Source organism: Aythya fuligula, chromosome 21, assembly GCF_009819795.1.
Source record: "Aythya fuligula isolate bAytFul2 chromosome 21, bAytFul2.pri, whole genome shotgun sequence".
Taxonomy (NCBI): domain Eukaryota; kingdom Metazoa; phylum Chordata; class Aves; order Anseriformes; family Anatidae; genus Aythya; species Aythya fuligula.
In genome coordinates this window covers 1,840,683-1,861,192 of record NC_045579.1, presented here as the reverse complement: position 1 = coordinate 1,861,192, position 20,510 = coordinate 1,840,683, and the positions used below count along the sequence as shown (strand labels likewise).

Below are 20,510 nucleotides of genomic sequence, written 5' to 3'. Positions count from 1 at the left end.
ACGTGTTATTAGTTGGTATCCTAGCTATGGGCTAGCTTTGTATGTGTGGCACTGTTTGCTTCAGGAACCACAGCAGATTGCTGCTGTTGACACGCACAGAGCAGCTGTCTGCCAGATTAAGCTGGTTGACATTTTATTTTTCTTTGCTTTCTTTTTTTTTTTTTTTTTCTTGGCTGATAAAACATGAAGCCACTTCTGCAAATTCTTTGGGCATTTCACAGACTACGTGCGTTTCAAGAAACTCTTTGTAGATCAGCCTTGGGTTTCGGCTTAGATTTGGCTTAGAGGAAGGGGAATCAGATGAGGACTCAAGATCAAATCTATCAGGAAGTTAGAAGTATGTTATTTTGTATTAGGATTTCCAAGCTCAAACCAAAATCAGCAGGAAAAGCCTTGCAAAAGCAAGGTAGGAGAAACAGCCAAGGGGCTTAGCCTTTAAACCACTTGGGATGTCCTGGACATGCCAGAGAAGCTCAGAAGGGTTAAAGAGCAGTGTCTGAAGTGAACAAGCAGGTTGCTGAAGTGATGATGTCTGAGCAATATGCTGAAGGGAAAGAGTAGGTTTGATAAGAGATTTGGCAAGCCATTCTAAAGTTTTACCCAGCTAGGCTTCATGGAAGGTGCTAGGGAGGTTTGAGGAGAGTGATTATACTGGAGTTACGCTCACCCTGGTTCCAGCTATGGGACTGTGGAGACACATAAATGCTGTTTCCTTGCAAGAGGTGGATTGAAAGAGAGCACAGGCATGAACACAGCTTCCTGAGACAGACAGATGTCAGTTTCCTAGCCTATAAATCATCCTAAGCGTGCCTATGGCATTCAATTTAAAGTCCTCCAGTATGAGGGTCTGTGGGGATGAGGTTTCGTCGAACAGTTGGACAAAAGATTTTAAAACAACCACGTTAACGCCATCCAAAGGCCTGGGAGGTTTCATCCAAGCCCTTGGGCACTATAACTGTAAACACTTGCTGACCTATTTCTCTCCTCACCTCCCTGGGAAAAGGTCCAAGGGAGTGTTGAGGCCTGCTCAGGCAAACAAGGCAGTAAGTTTTCTGTGAGAAGATCTTTTTATCTAAGTACCTGTACTGGAGCTTTTCACTGTCATTAGTCTTAAGTACCAATCACCCCAGTGATACCCAAGCAGCTTCAGTGCCAGGTCTACATGGATAAAACTGTTCCTGAACACTGTAAATGGTGGAGTCTCAGGCATTTGCAGAGCTGCTGTGTGTTATGCCATAGTGATATGCCATCAGCAGTGCCAAGCCTCCAAGTTTGACTGCACACTTGGAGAAATCCATTCCTGCCAGACCACTCTCTTACCAGCTACCCACACCAGAGCACTGCTGAATCAAAAACTTAATACAAGAAGAAGTAAACTCCCTGAATGTTCTCTTTGTCTGCTTTCCAGCTATAGTCTGCACAAACCAAGGTCATGAGTGTAATCTATCTCGCAAATACCAGTGCACTTGCAATTCTACTCCAGCATGAGCCACCAGACTCACCAATGAACGTGAAGAGGATACTGGTGCAGCAGACTGCTGTATGCAGCACCACAGGGAATGACTGTTCTTTGTGAGCCTCTAATGCTGCTCATACCCCAGCATCTGGCTGCAGAGCATCCTCTGGAACAGCTTGTGAGTGAGGGCACCAGATCTGTTCTCAGAAGTGGCTGAACGTGAAAACAAAGTCAACAGTGTGCAGAGAGGAAAAGAAAGGAGATCAGCTGCCCTAAAGGCAAGCTCCATCATTCAGTGGTGGCTGAGACAATCTCTGACTCATCCTGTGCTCCAGCAGCTGAGAGGGCTAAGACAAGAGCATGACACAGCCCCTTCCAGGCAAGGAGCAAACAAAGCTGAGTGGCTCTACATTGACTTTTGCTTCATCAAAAGCAAAGGCAGCCAAAGCAGTATGAGAGCAACAGAGTGCACAAGTTGCACCACAGTGTGAGGAAATCTCAAACACAAGAGGGCTTGTGCCTGATTGCCTATTTAATACCTTCTGTCCTTTGAGAGTCCATTGCTGAAGACACTGGTGAGGAGGAATGGATGTGTTTCTCACTTTCCTTGCTGAGAGTCTCACTTTGATCTCATAGTAGCATGAAGAAATTCCTCCCTGTCACCCCAGTGGAGTTTCATAGCTGAGAGAAGTCCCTCAATCACAGGTCCCACTTGATGGGGTTGTGCAGACCCTGTCTGTGTGACTTCTTTGTCAGTCCCTGCCTGCTTGCTCATGAGAAGTGAGGTTATCTCACCTCGCTGGCAAGCCTGTGCTGTGTGGGATTTGTTGGGCTTACCAAGCCCTTTGCAGTGACTTGAAGTTAGTAGTTCTCAGTAACTCCCTTGTGAACTTGCCAGCGCAGATTTTGAGCTGTCAGCTACTGATCTGTTGCAACCAGTGATCCTGCCAAGGCAACCTGACCTGCCAGATTGGAGGTGTTACCGGAAGGGATAAGCACTTTCAACATAGCTACAGAAATGTCATTTAGAAATCGGTGTCTGTGCATGTGTGTCCTTTTGTGGGGGAATCACACTCACAGCTCGTCTTCGGTTCCTTGGGTTTGAAATCTTAACCATGGTTACTGGTGAAGCAGGCCTTGTGCGGAGGGGTGGTCGCAGTACTTCTCCTGAGGTCCCAAACCCTTTGTTCAGGTGGGCTTTACCTCCAGCATAGGCCAAAGAAAGTGGGGAAGATCAAATAGACAGGGTGCTGGGGCTGGATCAGACACAGGACAGGGTGAGGAATGGTGCTAACAGAAGGTGGGTGCAGAAAAGGGGAGCAATTCTTATTCCCATTGAGCTCAAAACTTGGAGACCTGGTGTTTGAGGCTGACACCTTTATCAGAGCATTTCCTGAGATGTGGCATTTAGCCAAGTGATGTCATTACTCACATTCCTTCTTCTGTAGTTCCCTGCTGGCAGATGGAGTTGGAGAAATGAATGTTTTGCTAAGGTCTGTGGTTTCCCCAGTCACTGCACCTGTGCCACCCATTCTGTCTCATTCTGTGTTTCCTTCTAAACATGCCATGCCTGATTCTGGAGCAGGGTCTAGAGCCTGGGCTCTCCCTTCTGATGACATGTGTGTATTTTCTTGGCAGGATCTTAGTGAGTTAAATTCAACAACAGTGAAGAGCCCCACCAACACTGTGACAGTGCAAAACCTCAAAGCTGGCACCATCTACGTCTTCCAAGTGCGGGCACGTACTGTGGCTGGGTATGGCCGGTATAGTGGCAAGATGTATTTCCAGACCATGACTGAAGGTAAGTCTTCAGCTGTCACTGCATAAATGTGAAATAAGGCCTACAGAGACTTGAACGAGATGGAGATACACGGGTAGTGGTGCTGCTCCCCTTCCTGGTAGTCCCATCAAGGGTGCATTGACAAGTCACATGCATTTATTCAATCTGGCAAGAACTGGTGAGGGACATGGGTGCTTGGTGGTCCATGCAGGGAATCACACAGTCTAGGCCAATTTCTGCCGTGCTTTTCTGGCATGACGACCTGTCCATTCAGTTGGATTTAGAGGGAACAAAATTTATGATGTTCATCTGCAGAGATGTTGATGACAAATACAGCTTTGGGTCTCTACTTGCCAAATTTGTGCAGCTACAGAAGACAAGTCAAGCCAGTTTTCTGGCCCTGAGGCCAAGTAGCAAGGCACAGCATGCTTCCACGGGACTGACTTTCCCACCCAAAAAGGATAGCTCCATCCAGCCTTCCTGCTGGGGAGCATCCCCCTCACAGCCAACTTGAGTCACGCTTGGGACAGGGCTAGCTAGCACAGAAAAAATCCATGCCAAGAAACATGTTAGCAATAACCATGCAAATACAGGCCATTGCTCAGGCCTGGGCTCTGGCCCTGATGAATGTATCAGTGTCTACCCACCCTGTAACCAGTGCAGTAACGCATTCTTTCTTCCTTGCATGTCAGCTGAGTACCAGACCAGTGTCCAGGAGAAGCTGCCACTCATCATCGGCTCCTCTGCAGCAGGACTGGTGTTCCTCATTGCTGTAGTCATCATCATTATTGTGTGCAATAGGTAGGTCAGTCTGAGTGCAATGCCTGAGCTCGCATGAGCCTCAGGGCTGGGTACCAAGAGGCTCGCTGTGCTGGGGTTGTGTGAGGGGACAGCAATTAGAGAGGAAGGGTGGCAGGGGTAGAAGTGGGGATGATGGAAACAGGAAGGGAAAAGATGCCCCCACAGCACATTTCTCAGCCTCAATCAGTCTGTGCACAGTGCTTAGGAATGCCTTTCTTTCCAGAAGACGGGGCTTTGAACGTGCCGACTCCGAGTACACTGACAAGCTGCAGCACTATACCAGTGGCCACAGTACGTACCGTGGTCCCCCACCAGGCCTGGGGGTCCGCTCTCTCTTGGGTTTGTGTTCCTGTTCACTCATTCCTTGTGTTGTGCGGGAAGGGCTCAGGGTCTCTAGCCAGGCACGTGTGTGCATGTGAAAACAAGAGGACCTTTGTGCTGGCCAGGGCTCCAAGAAACATGGCCAGATCATTTCTTTGATCCTTGCCCTAAGAAAGCTTCTGCCCTTGGGGTCTAACAAGGTGGAGCTTCTTCAGGAAGCCACTGGAAAGATTTGGACTGCATTATGTGCCTTTGGCTTATGTCCACTTACCCTCCTTTCTTCTCCTCATTTCAGTATGCATCTACTGAATACTGCCTCTGCTTCCCTATGCCCTTCCTAGACACGTTCTGTAGCATGCTGTGTGCATCTCTGAACCAGCATATTGCATCCCCCAGAATGACATTCATAGCTCAGAGTGACATTCATAGCTTGGATCCCCACTTGCATCATCTAGATCTCCTCACCTGTTCCCTGTGCTCTAGGTCTCTGCCCTGCTTAGTAAAGCTCATGCTCTCCAGACCTGTGTGCTTTTGGGTGCTGACCATGAAGTGGGAACCCGTGCATGTTCTACAGACCTCTGCAACATCAAACACAAACCCTTCTGTGTGCCCCCAAAACCTCATTCTCTTCTGCTGTGCAGCCCCTCCCAACACACCCTATCTTGCTGCTCGGATTCCTGAGCTTTTCCCAGTTTGTGGGCAGCAGAGAGACCCCTTCCCCAGCTTGCCTACATCCTGTGGACCACTGTCCTTCATGGTGCCTTTGCCACAGCCCATCCCAGTGTTTCCAGGATCCTAGTAGATATGATTTATCCATCTATATTTTTACATATATATATGCCATGTTATGCATTGTATCTGTCTATATAATAGACATTTTTATATCTGTAATGTTATATATCTGTATCTGTAATAGATACAATACAAAACATGCCCTTTCTTGCAGCCTGCCTCTTCTGATATACCCATGCACTGCAAGACACTCCTCACACCCAGCATTCCTGCTTTCAACCTCTCTGTGCAGCCTGCCTCACCCTCGTTCTCCTCATCAACCCCTGGCGGCATGCCCTCTCCAATGTCTTTTTCCTCCCTCACTAGAGATTACTGAAATTCTGCTTTGTCCATATCTCTGTTATCATTTACATTATAGTATACTTGCAGCTTGAGGATTTCTGTCCTTTTTATAGCTTGTTCCAGTACAGACCTGGGCCTTATTCAGAAAATGGTTGTGCATGTAGTAAATGAGTAATGTTTCTGCACAGGACTCACTGCTGTTTCTGCATTTACCTTGGAAAAGTATTCTGAAAGGCAGGGTACTGAACTGCAACTCTGTGCCTGAACAGCAGTGTTCTGGCTGCATTGCTATAACTTACCAGTAAAAATGACACTCTTCAAGAAAGATTATGTAAATGCAACTCTCAGTTGTTTGTCAGTCCTTGCTGCATGTGTAAACATACATTCACACTTTCTCCCAGGGTCTGGTGTGTAACATGACAGCTTCAGGCTGGGATGGCATTAATAGCTGTGCCTTCACAACTGTTGGAATAGGCTAGATGCCACCAGATGAACTGTTAACAGGCCTGGGGTGCATTTTAGCCATATCGTCATTCAAGACACCGATACAAGGCATAGTCCCTCCTCAGATTCCCAGCAGTGACTGCTGCAGAAAGGCTACAGCTTTTGGTTAGCAGATTGCCAAGGCACAGGGAGTCTGTAAGCCTTTACATTGCAGCAGCTTGCCTGAATGGGTCTGACCAGCATCCTACACGTGGACCTGGGAGCTGTGCCTCTGGTTCTGTGCTGGGCTCCTTATTTAGTGAGTTGTGGTCTCTTCTCTACAGGACTCCCAATTTGGGGGCTGGCCAGAGCCCAGAAAAGTGAGTACAGAAACGCCAATAGCTCCCTGCTGTGCGCCAACTGTGGGCCCAATGTTTATTAGAAGCCAGGCCTGTGCAAATCTGGCTCTGCATGTTCTTTCTCAAACTTCTTTGCTGTGTCTGCTTCACACCCTTGATTATGCAACTTCCTGAGGTTAAAAAAAAAAGACCCTCATCATCAACAGCATTTTGGTCCACTTCGTGGACACGCATCTTTGTGCACAGAAACACACACACACAAACCTGCCCACACATGCACGAGTGTGCACACAACCCCATGTACACAAACAAATAGGTTTCTCTTGTCCTTGATGCCAGCCGTTTGTCCATTTGTGCCTGTCTGTCTGACTCTCTCCCTCACCTTTATGCAGTGACTCCAGGGATGAAGATTTATATTGATCCGTTTACCTACGAAGATCCCAATGAGGCTGTCAGGGAATTTGCAAAAGAAATCGATATCTCGTGTGTGAAAATTGAGCAAGTGATTGGGGCAGGTAGGTAAACTGTGCATGTCTGGCTGCCCCTCAGCAGCACAGTCTCCTTTGTGGTCTCAGACTTTGGTGAGGATTTAGCCTTACATTTAGTGGGAAAACTACTGTAAGTAAGGTCTTATACTTAGCCTGCCTGGACTAGCAGCAACATGGTGGTCTCCGGAGGACACCCAGTGCTGGAGACAAGGAATTCCTGTGTGTGCACAGTGTCCAACACTCCTCACCAAAGGATGGGTTTGCCTGGAAGGAGGCCTTTGCTGTGGCACGAAGGAGGAAATCCAAAGCAGTGGTCGGCTCAGGGGTGTTCCTCACGGGGTCCCTTAGGAATGGGGTCCCTCAGGGAGGAAGGCAGAGATCCAAAAAGCCAACAAGCCCTACCTCTTTCTCTCTGTTCACAGGGGAGTTTGGTGAGGTGTGCAGTGGGCATCTCAAGCTTCCCGGCAAGAGAGAGATCTTCGTGGCCATCAAGACGCTGAAGTCTGGCTACACAGAGAAGCAGAGACGGGATTTTCTGAGCGAGGCCAGCATCATGGGGCAGTTCGACCACCCCAACGTCATCCACCTGGAGGGGGTAGTAACCAAGAGTTCACCAGTCATGATCATTACTGAATTCATGGAGAATGGCTCGCTGGACTCCTTCTTGAGGGTATGAGATTGCAGGAGCACACAGGCCCAGAGAAGGGCCAGAGGAGACCTTGACTGGGGGGTCCTTCCCTGTGCCACTATAACTATGCCCAGAAACTCCTGGCACTGAGGCAGCTGCTGCATGCTGCAGAGGTCTGTGGTCTCAGGAAAAGAAGTGGCACAAGAGCTGTCATGTTACATGTGTTTATCCACTTGTACTAAAGAAGTGCCGCTCCGTTTCAGAGGGCTGTTACATAAATCCACATACAAAAGACATGTGGAGCATGTTGGAGCCTGGTGGCCCCTCTGCAGGCAATCTAGCCTTTCAGATCTTTCTGTGCATCTTACACAGCATCGCCCTAAGGAAAAAGCTGAGCACCCCGTTTTGTGATTGGTGAGGGGTGAGGTGTACCCAAATAAAAATGCATGCCCAAAGGCCTTTGTAACCAGGCCACAAAACAAGAATTACCCCAATTATCAATAAAAATGCATATTGTTCCCAGGGTGTGAATGTGGGTGGATCAGGTTATGTGTTACAGTATGACAAAATGCAGCACATTGGTAGATGTACGGCTGGGGATACAGCACATGCAGCTGTGCCTACATGTATGCATGCCCACAGATACATTTACAAACTCTGCCTCTGTGGGCATGGAGGTGAGTTCTGCCAGATCTTTTACACAGTAGAGCTTCAACTCCAGCTGCTTTGTCTAAATATTTACACGCCTGAGTCTGAGATGAATAAATCACTGTGTTGACTGGATGTTGAATTCACCTGATAGGAATAGATTGCCTCTTCTGTGCAAGGTGTGGCAGAGATCAGACAACAGCCGTTGGTAGTGATGCTTGTAGGACATGAGGGTGACTTCCAACCCCTGTGAGCTCTTGACGCTCCACACTCTTACTTTGAGAAGGAACTTAACGGTGCTTGTGGTATAGCTGAGCCATAATGGGGGGTAAACAAAGGCTACTGTCTGTTTGCCTGGCAGGCTGTGAATTGCTCCTCTCATGCAGATTCTTTCCTTTTCCCCTAAGCAAAACGATGGGCAGTTCACCGTGATCCAGCTGGTGGGCATGCTGCGGGGTATCGCAGCAGGCATGAAGTACCTGGCCGATATGAACTACGTGCACCGGGACCTGGCTGCCCGCAACATCCTGGTGAACAGCAACCTGGTCTGCAAGGTGTCTGACTTCGGCCTCTCCCGTTTTCTGGAGGATGACACTTCTGATCCCACCTACACCAGTGCACTGGTAAGGCTGCTTTTAGAGCGGGAGGGATGGGTGAGGAAGGAAAGAGTCAAGGAAAGAGAGAAAGGGGACATCTCCTGTTGACATTGAGAAGGCTTTTCTCAGGGTGCCAACAACAGGCATAATGTGCCAGATGGCAAAGATAAATTAAATTAACCAAGAAAGATTTTCTCTTGCCAGTTGTCATTCCAGTGGCTGTTGATGGGCTCTGTAGCCATGTCTATGGATAACTGAACCTTCTTCCAAACGTGTCTGCAAACACATCCATGTCTCTGATAAAGCCTTTAGATGTGGATAATGAAATATCCCGTTCCAGCATGGCCCAGCTTGGGGTCCTGCAAGATGCCACCCTGACAGATTTGTTGCTAGGGCAGCAAGTCTCTGTATTTTTACCATTACTGTCCAACTGTGCTGTCCTGCTGTCTGGGAAGCCATGATCGTTTTTCATGTCATGTCATGGGCTCAGCCCCAGAAATGACAGACTGAAGTGTGAATGCTTGCTGGGCAAAGCCATGCAGTACTAGACACTGATCTCACAGAAAATCTTTCTAAATTAGAGAGAGAAATAATTTCAAAAACAGCTTCACGATCACGTAACTGCTTCCCAGGAACACCACAACACCAGTGACACAAGTGCCACTGAGGACTCATGGCCTGTCTTGGAATACAAAATGTGTACCAGGACCAAGGACTTATTTGAAGACTTTCATGTTCGGTTAGATTGCAGCCAGTAGTTTTCCCACGTACCTTTTTTTTTTTTTTGCAAAGGCATAGAGCATCACTCCAGTGCAATGCCTATGATAGGACTTCTTGGAAATGAGTGTTGATATAGCTGGAGCAGGATCTGTAGGAAATCATCTCTCACCAGTCTTTTGAAGCTGCTAGTGGTGAGATGTCTGGCATAGCTCTTTTGAATTTTAACAGTGCTTGAATACCTAAAAGCTAAAGTTTTAATTCTTTTTATTCTGCTCCTGAGGTAGCTAGGTGACAGCAAAATGATGGAGGGAGATTCAAAGAGAAACAGTTTGAATTTTTCTAATTTCATAGTCATTCATTTTTCTACAAAAGACTCTACCAGCACAATAGGCATTTTGGCATGATGAAGATAACTGTACAGCAGTAGGCAGATGGAAGGAGCAGGGCTTATTTAATATAATGAAAAGGAGGCTGAATGGATGCCTAAAGGTGACCTGCAGTACTTGAAGAGCAGTTATGAAGAAGACAGAGTCAAACTCTTTGCAGTGCTACCAGATGATATCATATGGGGCAATAGACAAAAATGTAGCTTGGGATGTTCAAGTTGAATAATAGGAAAAGCTTCTTCCCTGAGAGGGTGGTACGGCCCTGCAACAGATCACCAGACAAACTGGGGGGGATCATCATCCTTGAAGGTTGCCAAGACCTGGTTAGACAAAGGCATGGCCATCCTGATTTAGTGTTTAGTCCTGAGGTCCCTTCCTTCTAGGATTTCACCAGTTGGATGAAAATATGTTGGACACATCTTTTTCAGTTGTTCTTTCTTTTTCTGCTACCATCCTCTCTGTCTTTTTTTTTTTCTTTTCTTTTTTTTTTTTTTTCCTGCAGGGTGGAAAGATCCCAATACGGTGGACAGCACCTGAGGCAATTCAATACCGAAAATTCACATCAGCTAGTGATGTGTGGAGCTATGGAATAGTCATGTGGGAGGTGATGTCGTATGGAGAGCGGCCTTACTGGGATATGACCAACCAAGATGTGAGTTACTAAGAAACAAGGAGCAGGAATACTGAAATCAGGAGCAGAATGCAAGGCCAAAGCATGGTTATATCTGGACTCAGCTGATGGCACGTCCAGAACCTTCCCTGTTATGGGAGATGTGTCCACCTTTGGAAGAAATAGTGGGATTTTCTTTGACCTTTGTTCTGGTCCCATTGTGCTGCTGTCGCAGAAGTTAGAGACTGTATAAACCCTACTGCAGTAGGATCAGATTAATGTGAACAATCTCAGTTATGGCAGACAGATACCTGGGAGGAAAGGGAGGAGACAGTTAAAAAAATAAAAGTTTCCACTGACATGACAGCTCCTGAAGCACCTCCAAGTCCATCCATCTGTGGACTCTTGAATTTGTAGGCTTCTCTGCCTTACAGGAAAAGAGAGTAAGACCCAAGCTCCCACCCAGTTTCACAACTCCTCCCACCTGAATGGCAAATTAGACATTTTGCAGGTCAATACAACTCCACCCACACCATGTCAGGTTTCTTCAGAGAAGGGCAAATTCCTCAATTTTGTGGTGCTCTAATTGCTCAAGTGAGTCCCTAATGCCTGAAGCAGATGATATTTTAGCACCTTTTGCTGTACATGGCCTTGTCCCAGCCCCTGGCATACTTGAAAAGTTTTTTGTATCAATTCTCTGGCCACAAAGAAGGGTGTTAGAAGTTATGCCCTTCTCCAAAATGCCAATTTCCTTCCCATTCACATTAGGGTTTTCATTACCACTTGCAGTTTCAAGCATTTACTGCAGACAAATGTTATTGCTCTTCTCCCTACCCTGGTATCCCTCTGTATGCTCGGCACTCTGCTGTCCCCTCCTGGAGGCCTCCCCAGCCTCTTCTCCCGCTGCTTGTGCCACAGAGCATCGTGCCCCAGAGGCTGTCACCACTTAATTGCTGCTGGTGCGCCCTGCACGTTAGCACATGGCACATACTCACTGTAGTTTAGCCTCCTGACCCTATGGTGTGAGTGCCTGGGGTGGCAGGATTGAGAATAGAGAGAGCAGCCTGTGCCCCCTTGCGGGATGTGTCTTCTGGCTGCAAGGCAGGAGGTTTCTTGGGAAATTATTCAGTCAATGTCAGAGCCAAGTGCTTGATGTCTGCATCTCCCCAGAGCTGCTCTCCCCTGCTCTCCCTCCCCTCCTGTCTCAGATGGATCCACCATCCAGAGAGAGAGCTGGGAGAGGGGACAGCTTGCACCTCTCAGGAGAGTCCCTGAATGGGAGCCAAGAGCTTCACAAACCACAGCAGTGATTTCTCAGGTTAGGCCTTCACAGGCCCAGTGGGTCACCTTCTTATCCAGCCAGCGCTGCCTCTTGGAGGAAGGAGAGGCAGAAGGACTCATTCCATCTGGCACATGTGGACAGCAGCAGTGCCAGCCCCAAGCTGTCTTGGATCAGCCTGCCCAGCATCCTGGCTAAGCACAATGTTTGGAGCACTCTACTACTCTATCCTCTTCCTGAAGCCACAATCCATCTTCAGCCCAATATACCCCACTTCTCACCCCAGACTGCCTGCTGTGGATCTTTCACTTACCCTCCCTTGGAGTGGCAGCTTTCTACTGCCACAGCACTCTCAGTATCACCCCTTCCCTGCTCCCATCTGCAGTATCCTCCACTTTCTCTATGCAGCCTTCCTGCTCAACAACATATTCATGCTGCTATATGGATATGACTGTCCTTCCATGGGGAGGCATTACAGCCTTGGGGTAGCTCACCAGGCAAGTAAGGAGATTTCTGTCCTTAGTAGTATGCAAGACATATCTGAACAAAGCTGTGGCTGCCCTGATCAAGTAGTGAGACTAGATAGAGACATCAAGGTCATTCTACCAGCCCTGTTGGGGTTCTTTCAGTTCTTTCCCCTTTTTTATCATCCCCATGGAGAGTTCGTCATTTCAAAGTGTTGTCCCTGATTTCAGTTACTGAAATATCCTCAGTTCTGCTTTTTATCCTTGCTTCTGTTTTTTGTTGCCATGAAAAAGCCTGTTTCTAATGTACAAAGTTTCTGCTCTTCTTTCAATGCCCATTCTGTGTGTATGACCATATGATGCATAAAGTCAGGAGGGAAGAGAGTTGCAGGCCTGTCACATTCCTCTGTCAAAAGATCATATGCCCCTGGAAGAAACCATGGACTTCTGTCTTCCTTGATCACCCAGGGGAGGTTTTGGGCTGTGCATGCAGAATAGGGAGCTGGGGTTCCTCTTGAAGAAGATCCTCTAATCTTGTGCATGTGCTATTTCCACTGAACATGGCAAGACCATGTATTTTCCCAGGTCCTGTAGGAAAGATCAGACAAGTGGCAGGCAAAATCTTCTTGTGTTGGCCCACAGAACTGTAGCTTGGCGTAGGCGAGATGTGCTCCAACCCTTCCCTGCATGCCATAGCAAAGTTCATCTGCATGTGGCTCTGCTGACCCAGGTGTCTGTCCTACTCACCTGTGTGGATGAAGCCGTGCTCCAGTCTGTTGCACAAAGGTCTGTAGAGAGATCCAGCTCTCATTGCTGGTTCAGTGCACTCTGCCCAGTGACATGACACTGCTGCGTGGAAAGGTTGGAGTGTATGCAGGAGCAGAAAGCAGCAGTGGAGGAAGGAAAATAGGAATGGCTTCCCTGGTCCTTAACTCACTTAAGAGCAGCCCCTTCCCTAGGTAGGGTTGTTCTCCCTGTGAGTTACAATGGTGTGCTGTGCTGTACCCTGGTATAAACATGGTGCTTGGCCACAGAGTGCCCACCCAGATGAGAACATGAACTCTGTCATGAGATGACATGAGGAAGGCTGGGAGTTAGAGGGTATTGTGTTGCTACAAGAGGAGTTTGCTGAAATAGGCTACAGTAAGTGTGTGCAGAGCAGCCCTGTTGCACTGTGGTTGGCCATGACAGTCACCCTCAGGAGCTGAGAAAAGGAACATTATGAATTAAATAAGTGCCTCTTTGGCCACCTCCTCCATTCAGGGATAAAGATGTTATTGCCACTGTATTGATCTCTTTTTCTCTTGTCACAGGTAATAAATGCAATTGAGCAGGACTATCGGCTGCCACCCCCCATGGATTGTCCAAATGCCCTGCATCAGCTAATGCTTGACTGTTGGCAGAAGGACCGAAACCACAGACCCAAATTTGGGCAAATTGTCAACACTTTAGATAAAATGATCCGAAATCCTAATAGCCTGAAAGCCATGGCACCTCTCTCCTCTGGGTATGCATCTTATCTTGTCTTTTGACTTCTATTTGCAGATCTACCGTCCTTTGTGGCCTGGTGGGCACTATCCCCGCATCTCTCTGAGCTAGCTATTGTAGAGGCTGCTTGACCTGTGTAGTTTGGACCTTTATGGGAGGATGTCAAAGTCACTCTTGTGTCTCTCTGGCCAGCTTAGATTTCTGGGAACACGGAGTTTAATTGGACAAGGTCCTCTGCACGGTTAGAGGAGCATCATGGTTTCATGTACATGTGATTGATGGATGGGTATGGATGCTCTGGTAGCCCAGTCTTGCATGCAGTGGAGGCAAGTAAGGCCTCATCAAACAGTATGATGTTTCCCAAGAACAGAGGTGAGGACTGCAGCAACTTATGGGAAGCACTGGTGCAATTCTGGGAGTGCATTTACCCCCTTGTGCAGCCACGATTTGAGAGTTGTATCCCATGGTCTTTGAAAGCTCCATACTTTCCTTTACACACTGATCCAGAAACAGACTTCGCTGGTGTTCTGCACAGTCCTTGCTTCAGCAGGATAGCATGGGTGGTACTGCTTACTGCAGTGCAGGCACTATGAATGGTGCTGGTCCGCATCCTTCTAGCTGATGGAGGGTAAAGAAATACACATGCTTATCATTGCTTGTTTTGATTGTTCTCTATTTCTGTGTTTCAGGATTAATCTCCCTCTACTTGACCGCACAATCCCAGATTATACCAGCTTCAACACTGTGGATGAGTGGCTGGATGCCATCAAGATGAGCCAGTACAAAGAGAGCTTTGCCAGTGCTGGCTTCACCACCTTTGACATAGTATCGCAGATGAGTGTAGAGTAAGTGCCCAGGCTTCAAGTCCCAAAGTACAAGGAAAAGTCTCAGTAGTTTAACAACAATTGGCCATTAATAGATTTTTTTATTATTATTATTATTTTTATATGATGTAGTTTTACTTTTATAGAATTTGTTACCCTGTGGACCCACTTTTCGTCTGTTCTGTTTCTGCAGAAATGTCTGTGTTCTACACACTGTCTTGTGTCCAGACTGTGTGTTGCTTTATATCTGCAGAATTCATTTCCACACTGCATGTCACCATTGTGAAAATGAAAACAGTAATGAGGGTCTGCAAAGCCCCCACGTGGGACAAATGGAGATTTCAGGCTGGCATCAGGCAGTTCTGCAACTACTGGAGAACCCTTTAAGACCCCAACATCCTCTTGCATGTTTGGCTTATTGGCAATGAAAACAAACACGCGGCAAACAAATTTCTCCTTAGGAAAGGCCTCTGAAATTTCATGTGGTTTCACTTTGGTCTAAATTGTCTTGTATCCACTCAAACTTTCCTCAGTGGCAAAATTTTAGCAAGTTCTTCAGAGGGAGCAGGCAATTGAAATCCAGTTGTGGTGGTTTTTGAAATCTCTTGGGATTAAGTGGGGCTTTTATGCCTCTGGGGAAGATTTGTAGTTGGTTGCAGTTAGATTTAGAAATCCTTCCTGAGAAAGCACCAAGCATTAAAGGCATCAGTAAGTGCTACGATGTCTCTGTGCATAGTAACTTGGAATGTTTATTGGATTTGGTGCCTATTTTCACACTTTAAAACTACCACTCGATCAGAATCCATTCACAGAAACAGCCAAACTGATCTTGTTTTGGCTTTCTGGTCTTATTTCCTGCCAGGAAATTCACACGGCAATTCTGGCTCTTTCAGTGTATCCGTGGTACAGCCCCAAGGCCCTGGGGATGGTTTTGGCACAGTATAGGCTGTGTTCATACAAGAGGAAGAGGGCCCACAAAATCTGAAGAACTTTGGTCAGACTAGGACATCACACCCACACCACAGCCCAACTCTGCTGAATCTTGTGGGTTCTATTTGTGATATTATCTGATAGACATATTGCAGGCAGCCCAGCTAATGAGGTCTGCATCCTTCATGGACATGATCAGTGTCCCTTAATGCTATTTCTCCCAGTACCTCACCGTGTCCTTCACAATATCTTCCAAGTCCGTACCATGTGCCTTCAACACAATCAAAAGAGGACCCTCAGCTCCTTCCCATGTCTCTTCCACGTTTGTCACCTGCTTGGATGGACATAATAATAGAGATGATTAGAGTTCAAGCTGTTCCACCTGGACTGTCACAAGTCCATGGGGCCAGATGGGATCCAGCTGAAGGTGCAGAGGGAGCTGGTGGATGTGATTTCTGGGCTGCTTTCCATCATCTATCCGTGGTCATGGTCATCCAGAGAGGTCCCTGATGACTGGAGACTTGCTAACGTGGTGCCCATCTATAGGAAGGGTCGTAAGGAGGATCCTGGGAACTACAGGCCTGTCAGACTGACCTCAGTGCCAGGAGAGGTGATGGAACAGGTCGTCTTGAATGCAATCACGCAATGTACATGGTACAATCAAGGGATCAGGCCCAGCCAACACGGGTTCAGGAAAGGCAAGTCCTGCCTGACCAACCTCATCTCCTCGGGTGACCTGCCTGGTGGATGAGGGAAAGGCTGTTGGTGTAGTCTGCCTAGGCTTCAGAAAAACCTTTGGACATAGTTTCCCAGAGTATTACAAACAGGGTTTCCCACAGGGTTACAAACTGGCTGGGCGGCCAGGCCCAGAGAGTGGTGATGAACGGAGTGAAATCCAGCTGGTCACCAGTGGTGTTCCCCAGGGGTCAGTGTTGGGGCCCATCCTCGTTAATATCTTTATTGATGACTTGGATGAGGGAATTGGGTGCACCCTCAGTAAGTTTGCAGTGACACCAAGCGGGGGGGACGTGTCGATGTGCCGGAGGGCAGGAAGGCCCTGCAGAGGGACCTGGGCAGGACAGGTCGATGGGCAGAGGCCATGGGATGAGGTTCAACATGGCCAACGGCCGGGTCCTGCGCTTGGGGCACAGCAACCCCATGCAGCGCTACAGGCTGGGGGCAGAGTGGCTGGAAAGCTGTCCCCCGTGCTCTGCTCTGGTCTTTGCAGAAGTAGCTCGTCAGGTAAATGGAGCTGCATTGCCATGAGACACTGTTTTCTTGAAATTTGGATGGCCAGCAAAGTTTAAATAGGTTTTAACTTCCTATCTCACAGAACAATAGAGAAAATCCAAGCATGCAAAGAAAGAAACAAAATGACACAAGGGCAGGAAAACCTAAGGGTTTTCAAAGACAAAAACACTTAAAAGGGCTGCACAGAGCATGCACTATTTGCTTCTACACTCTATATTGAGGCTTCCAGTACTCTAGGGGTGTTGCACTTATATAGAAAATGCAAAGATTGGGAGATTCACCCAGCAAGACTAAAGACAAAAGAACAGAGGTTTCGCCAGGTTTGCATATGTTCATTGCATTTGTAGAGTGTTACAGATGTAGGCTGGAGATTTCAGCTCCTAACACACCACACTCCAAGGGGGTGCTATACATGGGCTAGTTCTCATGTACTTTCTAGTTTGTTCTGATATTTATGCTGTGTCTGTTTCTTTCCTCCCAAAGGGACATTCTGCGAGTTGGGGTCACTTTAGCAGGACACCAGAAGAAAATTCTGAACAGTATCCAGGTGATGAGAGCACAGATGAACCAAATTCAATCTGTGGAGGTTTGATATCAACGTGTCCTCATGCTCCACTTCCTTGAAGCCCTGCTCCCCTTTGCCCCTGTATGTCTGAGCTCTAGTTCTTGAGTGTTCTGCATGGATCAGAGACAGGCAGCTGCTCTGAGGATCATGGCAACAGGAAGAAATGCCCTATCATCAACAATGAATAGTCTCCAAGAGCTTCTAGAATTTAAACAATGGAAAAAGGGAACAACAAAAAAAAAAAAAGACAACTATTTTGAAAACAGACAGACAGACAATTATTTTTAAATAATAATAAAGCAATTGCATTCTTGAAAAGGGCTCCAAGACCAGGAGTCTCCAAAGGAAGAGAATAGAGCAGCTTCATCTATTTCCTCTTGCACAAAGTTGCTGCAGCTGGGCCCAGACACCTCTGGAGCAATGAGACGTTTTCAAGAAGATGAATGCGAGGATAGATCCCGAGAAGCACTTCTCTTTCTCACATGGAGTGGCAGCTCTGGGGATGTCCTGCAGCAGCAGTACTTCCTGAAAGCCCCTGTTAGCAAATCAAAGAGGAAAGAGAGCAGAGCTGAAGCTCTCTGGTGCTGTGGAACCAAGTGCATCTCAGAAATTGTTGGACTTCTTCAGAAGCTGAAGACATTCTTTTTTTTTTTTTTTTTTTTTTTTTTAAACAAGTAAACTGAGACTAGAAGAGGCTGTTTCCGACAAATGAGAAGGAATCTGTAACACTTGGGTGGGGGTGGGGAATGGGGAAAACCAGTCCTTTTTACATCTCTTATTTTCTCTTGTCATGGAACAGTTTTGTGAGTGACAGTTTCCTAAGGGTCCGTCCATCCACCCTCCAATGGCATCATTGTTTCATACATATCATATGCACAAGACTTTTAGTGATGTCCTCACTCGATGCCAATGATCTTTTCCCAGAAGACTTCCCAAGTACAGTATGTAGTAGATTTTGATTACAAATGCTGACGTGTACCTTTATTTTTTGGTTGACATTGTTGGGAGAATTGTCCTTTTACATTGCTTTGTTAACACCAATTTGTGAGTTTGGGGTTGGATTTTATTTTTATTTTTTTTTTTATGAGAAGGAAATGACATTTCCAAGCATCATATCATTCAAGAACTTAAATCCTTTCCTTGTGGAAGGAAAAAAAAATGCAGCTTATTGACAATATGCCAGGAGAATAAGTTTTTTATATGCACATTTCCTCATGTTGCTTGTTTGTTATTTTGCAATTTGTCGCGGCCTGACAGATGTTTCTAACTGTTGGGTTTCCAGTTGTTCACCGATATGAAGTGACCACCTGCTCAATGCAAGGTTGCTGGTGCAATGATGAGCAGCATCACAGAAGGGTTTTTGTTTGTTTGTTTGTTTGTTTGTTTGTTTTTGTTTTACAGGGGGGAGGGAAAGATGGGGGAGGATAGATGTGTGGTGGGAGGGAATGGTGACTCCACAGCTGGCTGCCAGAGCCCCTTGGAGATGTCTGACTGCTTAGAAAAGTGTCAGAAGTGGGTCGGTGCATGTACCACAGAAAAGCAGGGTAAGCCTGGTCCTCTAAGAGGAGCTTAGCACACAGTTTCTCCGAGCCTGAATTGTATTAGCTGCTAGGTTGTGGATGCCTCACTACAGTAACCAAACTCTGTGGATGTGCTCTGTGCACTTTGGACACGCAGTCCCTTCGCTGGACAATGCACTGGGGGCTCTGAGACGTCTTCAGTCTCAGCCAGTTGCCTCTTGGAGAACCTGGGTGAGCAAAGGAAAAAACTCATCTAGTGGCCCAGGTCTCTGGAGGAAAATGCCACGGCTGAAGCTGAATGGCCAGTCAGCGGATTTATAAATAACTGAAATAAATACTTTAGTTACTCAACAGGTCTTTGGTATGTGTAAATACCACCAACCAAGTGCAGGGGAAATACAAATGAGAATAATTGGACTAGTTATCCCTGTTCAGCACCATCCCATATCTTCTGAAACATGCCTACCACCACCCACCTTCCCCTGGCCATTTGTGGCATACTTCCACACATCTCCTGGCCATATAACGTGAATTTACAAACTCTTGTCTGCCATTGCCATGTCATTCGTGGGGTTCTTCACTCAGTTTCAGCAGCATGGAGTGTTTGAAGGCATGTTCGTTGGGAGCTGGTTTGCTGTATTTTCCAGGAGCTGAATCCAAGAGGAAGTCTGTAGATGAAACTCCCAGGCTGTCTAGACCTCTGTGATCAGATATCATCTCCCTAGACTGCTTGCAATATGTGAGGCCATTTATAAAGTACTTATGATTTTCTTCTTTCAGACCAGATCAGATGATGAAGCACATATGAGTAGCAGGAGACCATTCCCTGCAAATGAGTTACTTCTCTGCTTAGCTTTTTCACTGGCCAAATGTTTGGTGCACAGCTTCATCAGCAGGGGCCTTAACTGAAGGAATTTTCCACCCAGCTCCTATTCGTGTTAGATCTGTACTGGTGGATTGCATTTTCTTTTGTATATTGTATTTCCCTGCTCTTGCACCCAAAAGTACATCTGTAGTCATCAGATGAACATGAGCAGCAGATGTGTGCCGGGGGCTTTGGGATGTGTTCTGCTCTCAGTAACTACATTGCATGCCCTCTGACAGCAATGTTATATCCTATTATCTGCTTTAGGGCAGAAGTGGAGAGAGTTCAGGGTGAGTGGGCAATAGGTGCGTTGTATGCAGGTGGTGCCTGGACATTTGGGCTGCCTGTCCTATAGCCAGTCTGCTTTAACGTGTGTATCTAGCTGAAGGGATGCTTCGAATGCCCTTGTGTTCAAAAACCGCTGCTCCTGACCAGGAAACAAACTCAGTTTTAAAGTGCAGCATGCAAAACATTGATAGTGCCAACTAAACTACAGTGTTGTCAGAGGGCACACAGAGAAAAAAAAAAAAAAATTCTTCTCCACATCCCCTGTCCCACAGAACTGCTCTCATGGTGTGCCTCTTCCACAGCATAGCTGCTCTGTTTTAACAATTAACAGCTGCCAGTTCCCCAAGGCATGTCTTTCCCCAAGGCATGTCTGAAGCTGTTTGGTGGCAGGCCAGGCTGAGGGAAGCGCGGTGCTGCGCCAAGCTGCCTGCCCACAGCCAGCCAGCTACTTTTTGTGCGAGGGAGCTCTGCAGTACAAGGAGAGCTGTCTGTCCAGAAAACTCACCAGCAAATTCCTGTGGGGCAGCCATGTGGAAGGAGTGCACGATCCCCTTCAGTTTTCTTTCCCAGACAGCTCCTGACTGCTCTGCTCCCTCTGTTACATGCCTGCATGCACCAAGGACAAGCAACGGCCAGGCAGGATCCCCCTTCAGAGCCAGCCACTATCAGACAGGGCTTGGAAGGACACTTCAGGTCATTTGAAGACGTTTTTTCTTAATGCACTGAATCTCCTCACTGGCTAGCAT

At 47.1% G+C, this 20,510-nt stretch overlaps 1 protein-coding gene across 2 annotated transcripts in view; it reads left to right on the top strand.

Annotated features, from left to right (window-relative positions):
- Positions 1-17,356, top strand: part of EPHB2 (EPH receptor B2) — a 78,105-nt gene extending 60,749 nt beyond the window's left edge. The window contains exons 6-15 of one of the 2 annotated variants that reach the window (XM_032201462.1): positions 3,095-3,257; positions 3,929-4,037; positions 4,264-4,328; positions 6,607-6,729; positions 7,125-7,372; positions 8,386-8,601; positions 10,183-10,332; positions 13,347-13,540; positions 14,211-14,366; positions 17,010-17,356. In XM_032201462.1, the coding sequence (XP_032057353.1) occupies positions 3,095-3,257; positions 3,929-4,037; positions 4,264-4,328; positions 6,607-6,729; positions 7,125-7,372; positions 8,386-8,601; positions 10,183-10,332; positions 13,347-13,540; positions 14,211-14,366; positions 17,010-17,118 (1,533 nt within the window). In that variant the 3' untranslated portion in view covers positions 17,119-17,356. Of the gene's footprint in view, positions 1-3,094; positions 3,258-3,928; positions 4,038-4,260; positions 4,329-6,606; positions 6,730-7,124; positions 7,373-8,385; positions 8,602-10,182; positions 10,333-13,346; positions 13,541-14,210; positions 14,367-17,009 lie in introns of both variants that reach the window. The other variant, XM_032201461.1, reaches the window with a different exon arrangement.
- The last annotated feature ends 3,154 nt before the right edge of the window (positions 17,357-20,510 follow it).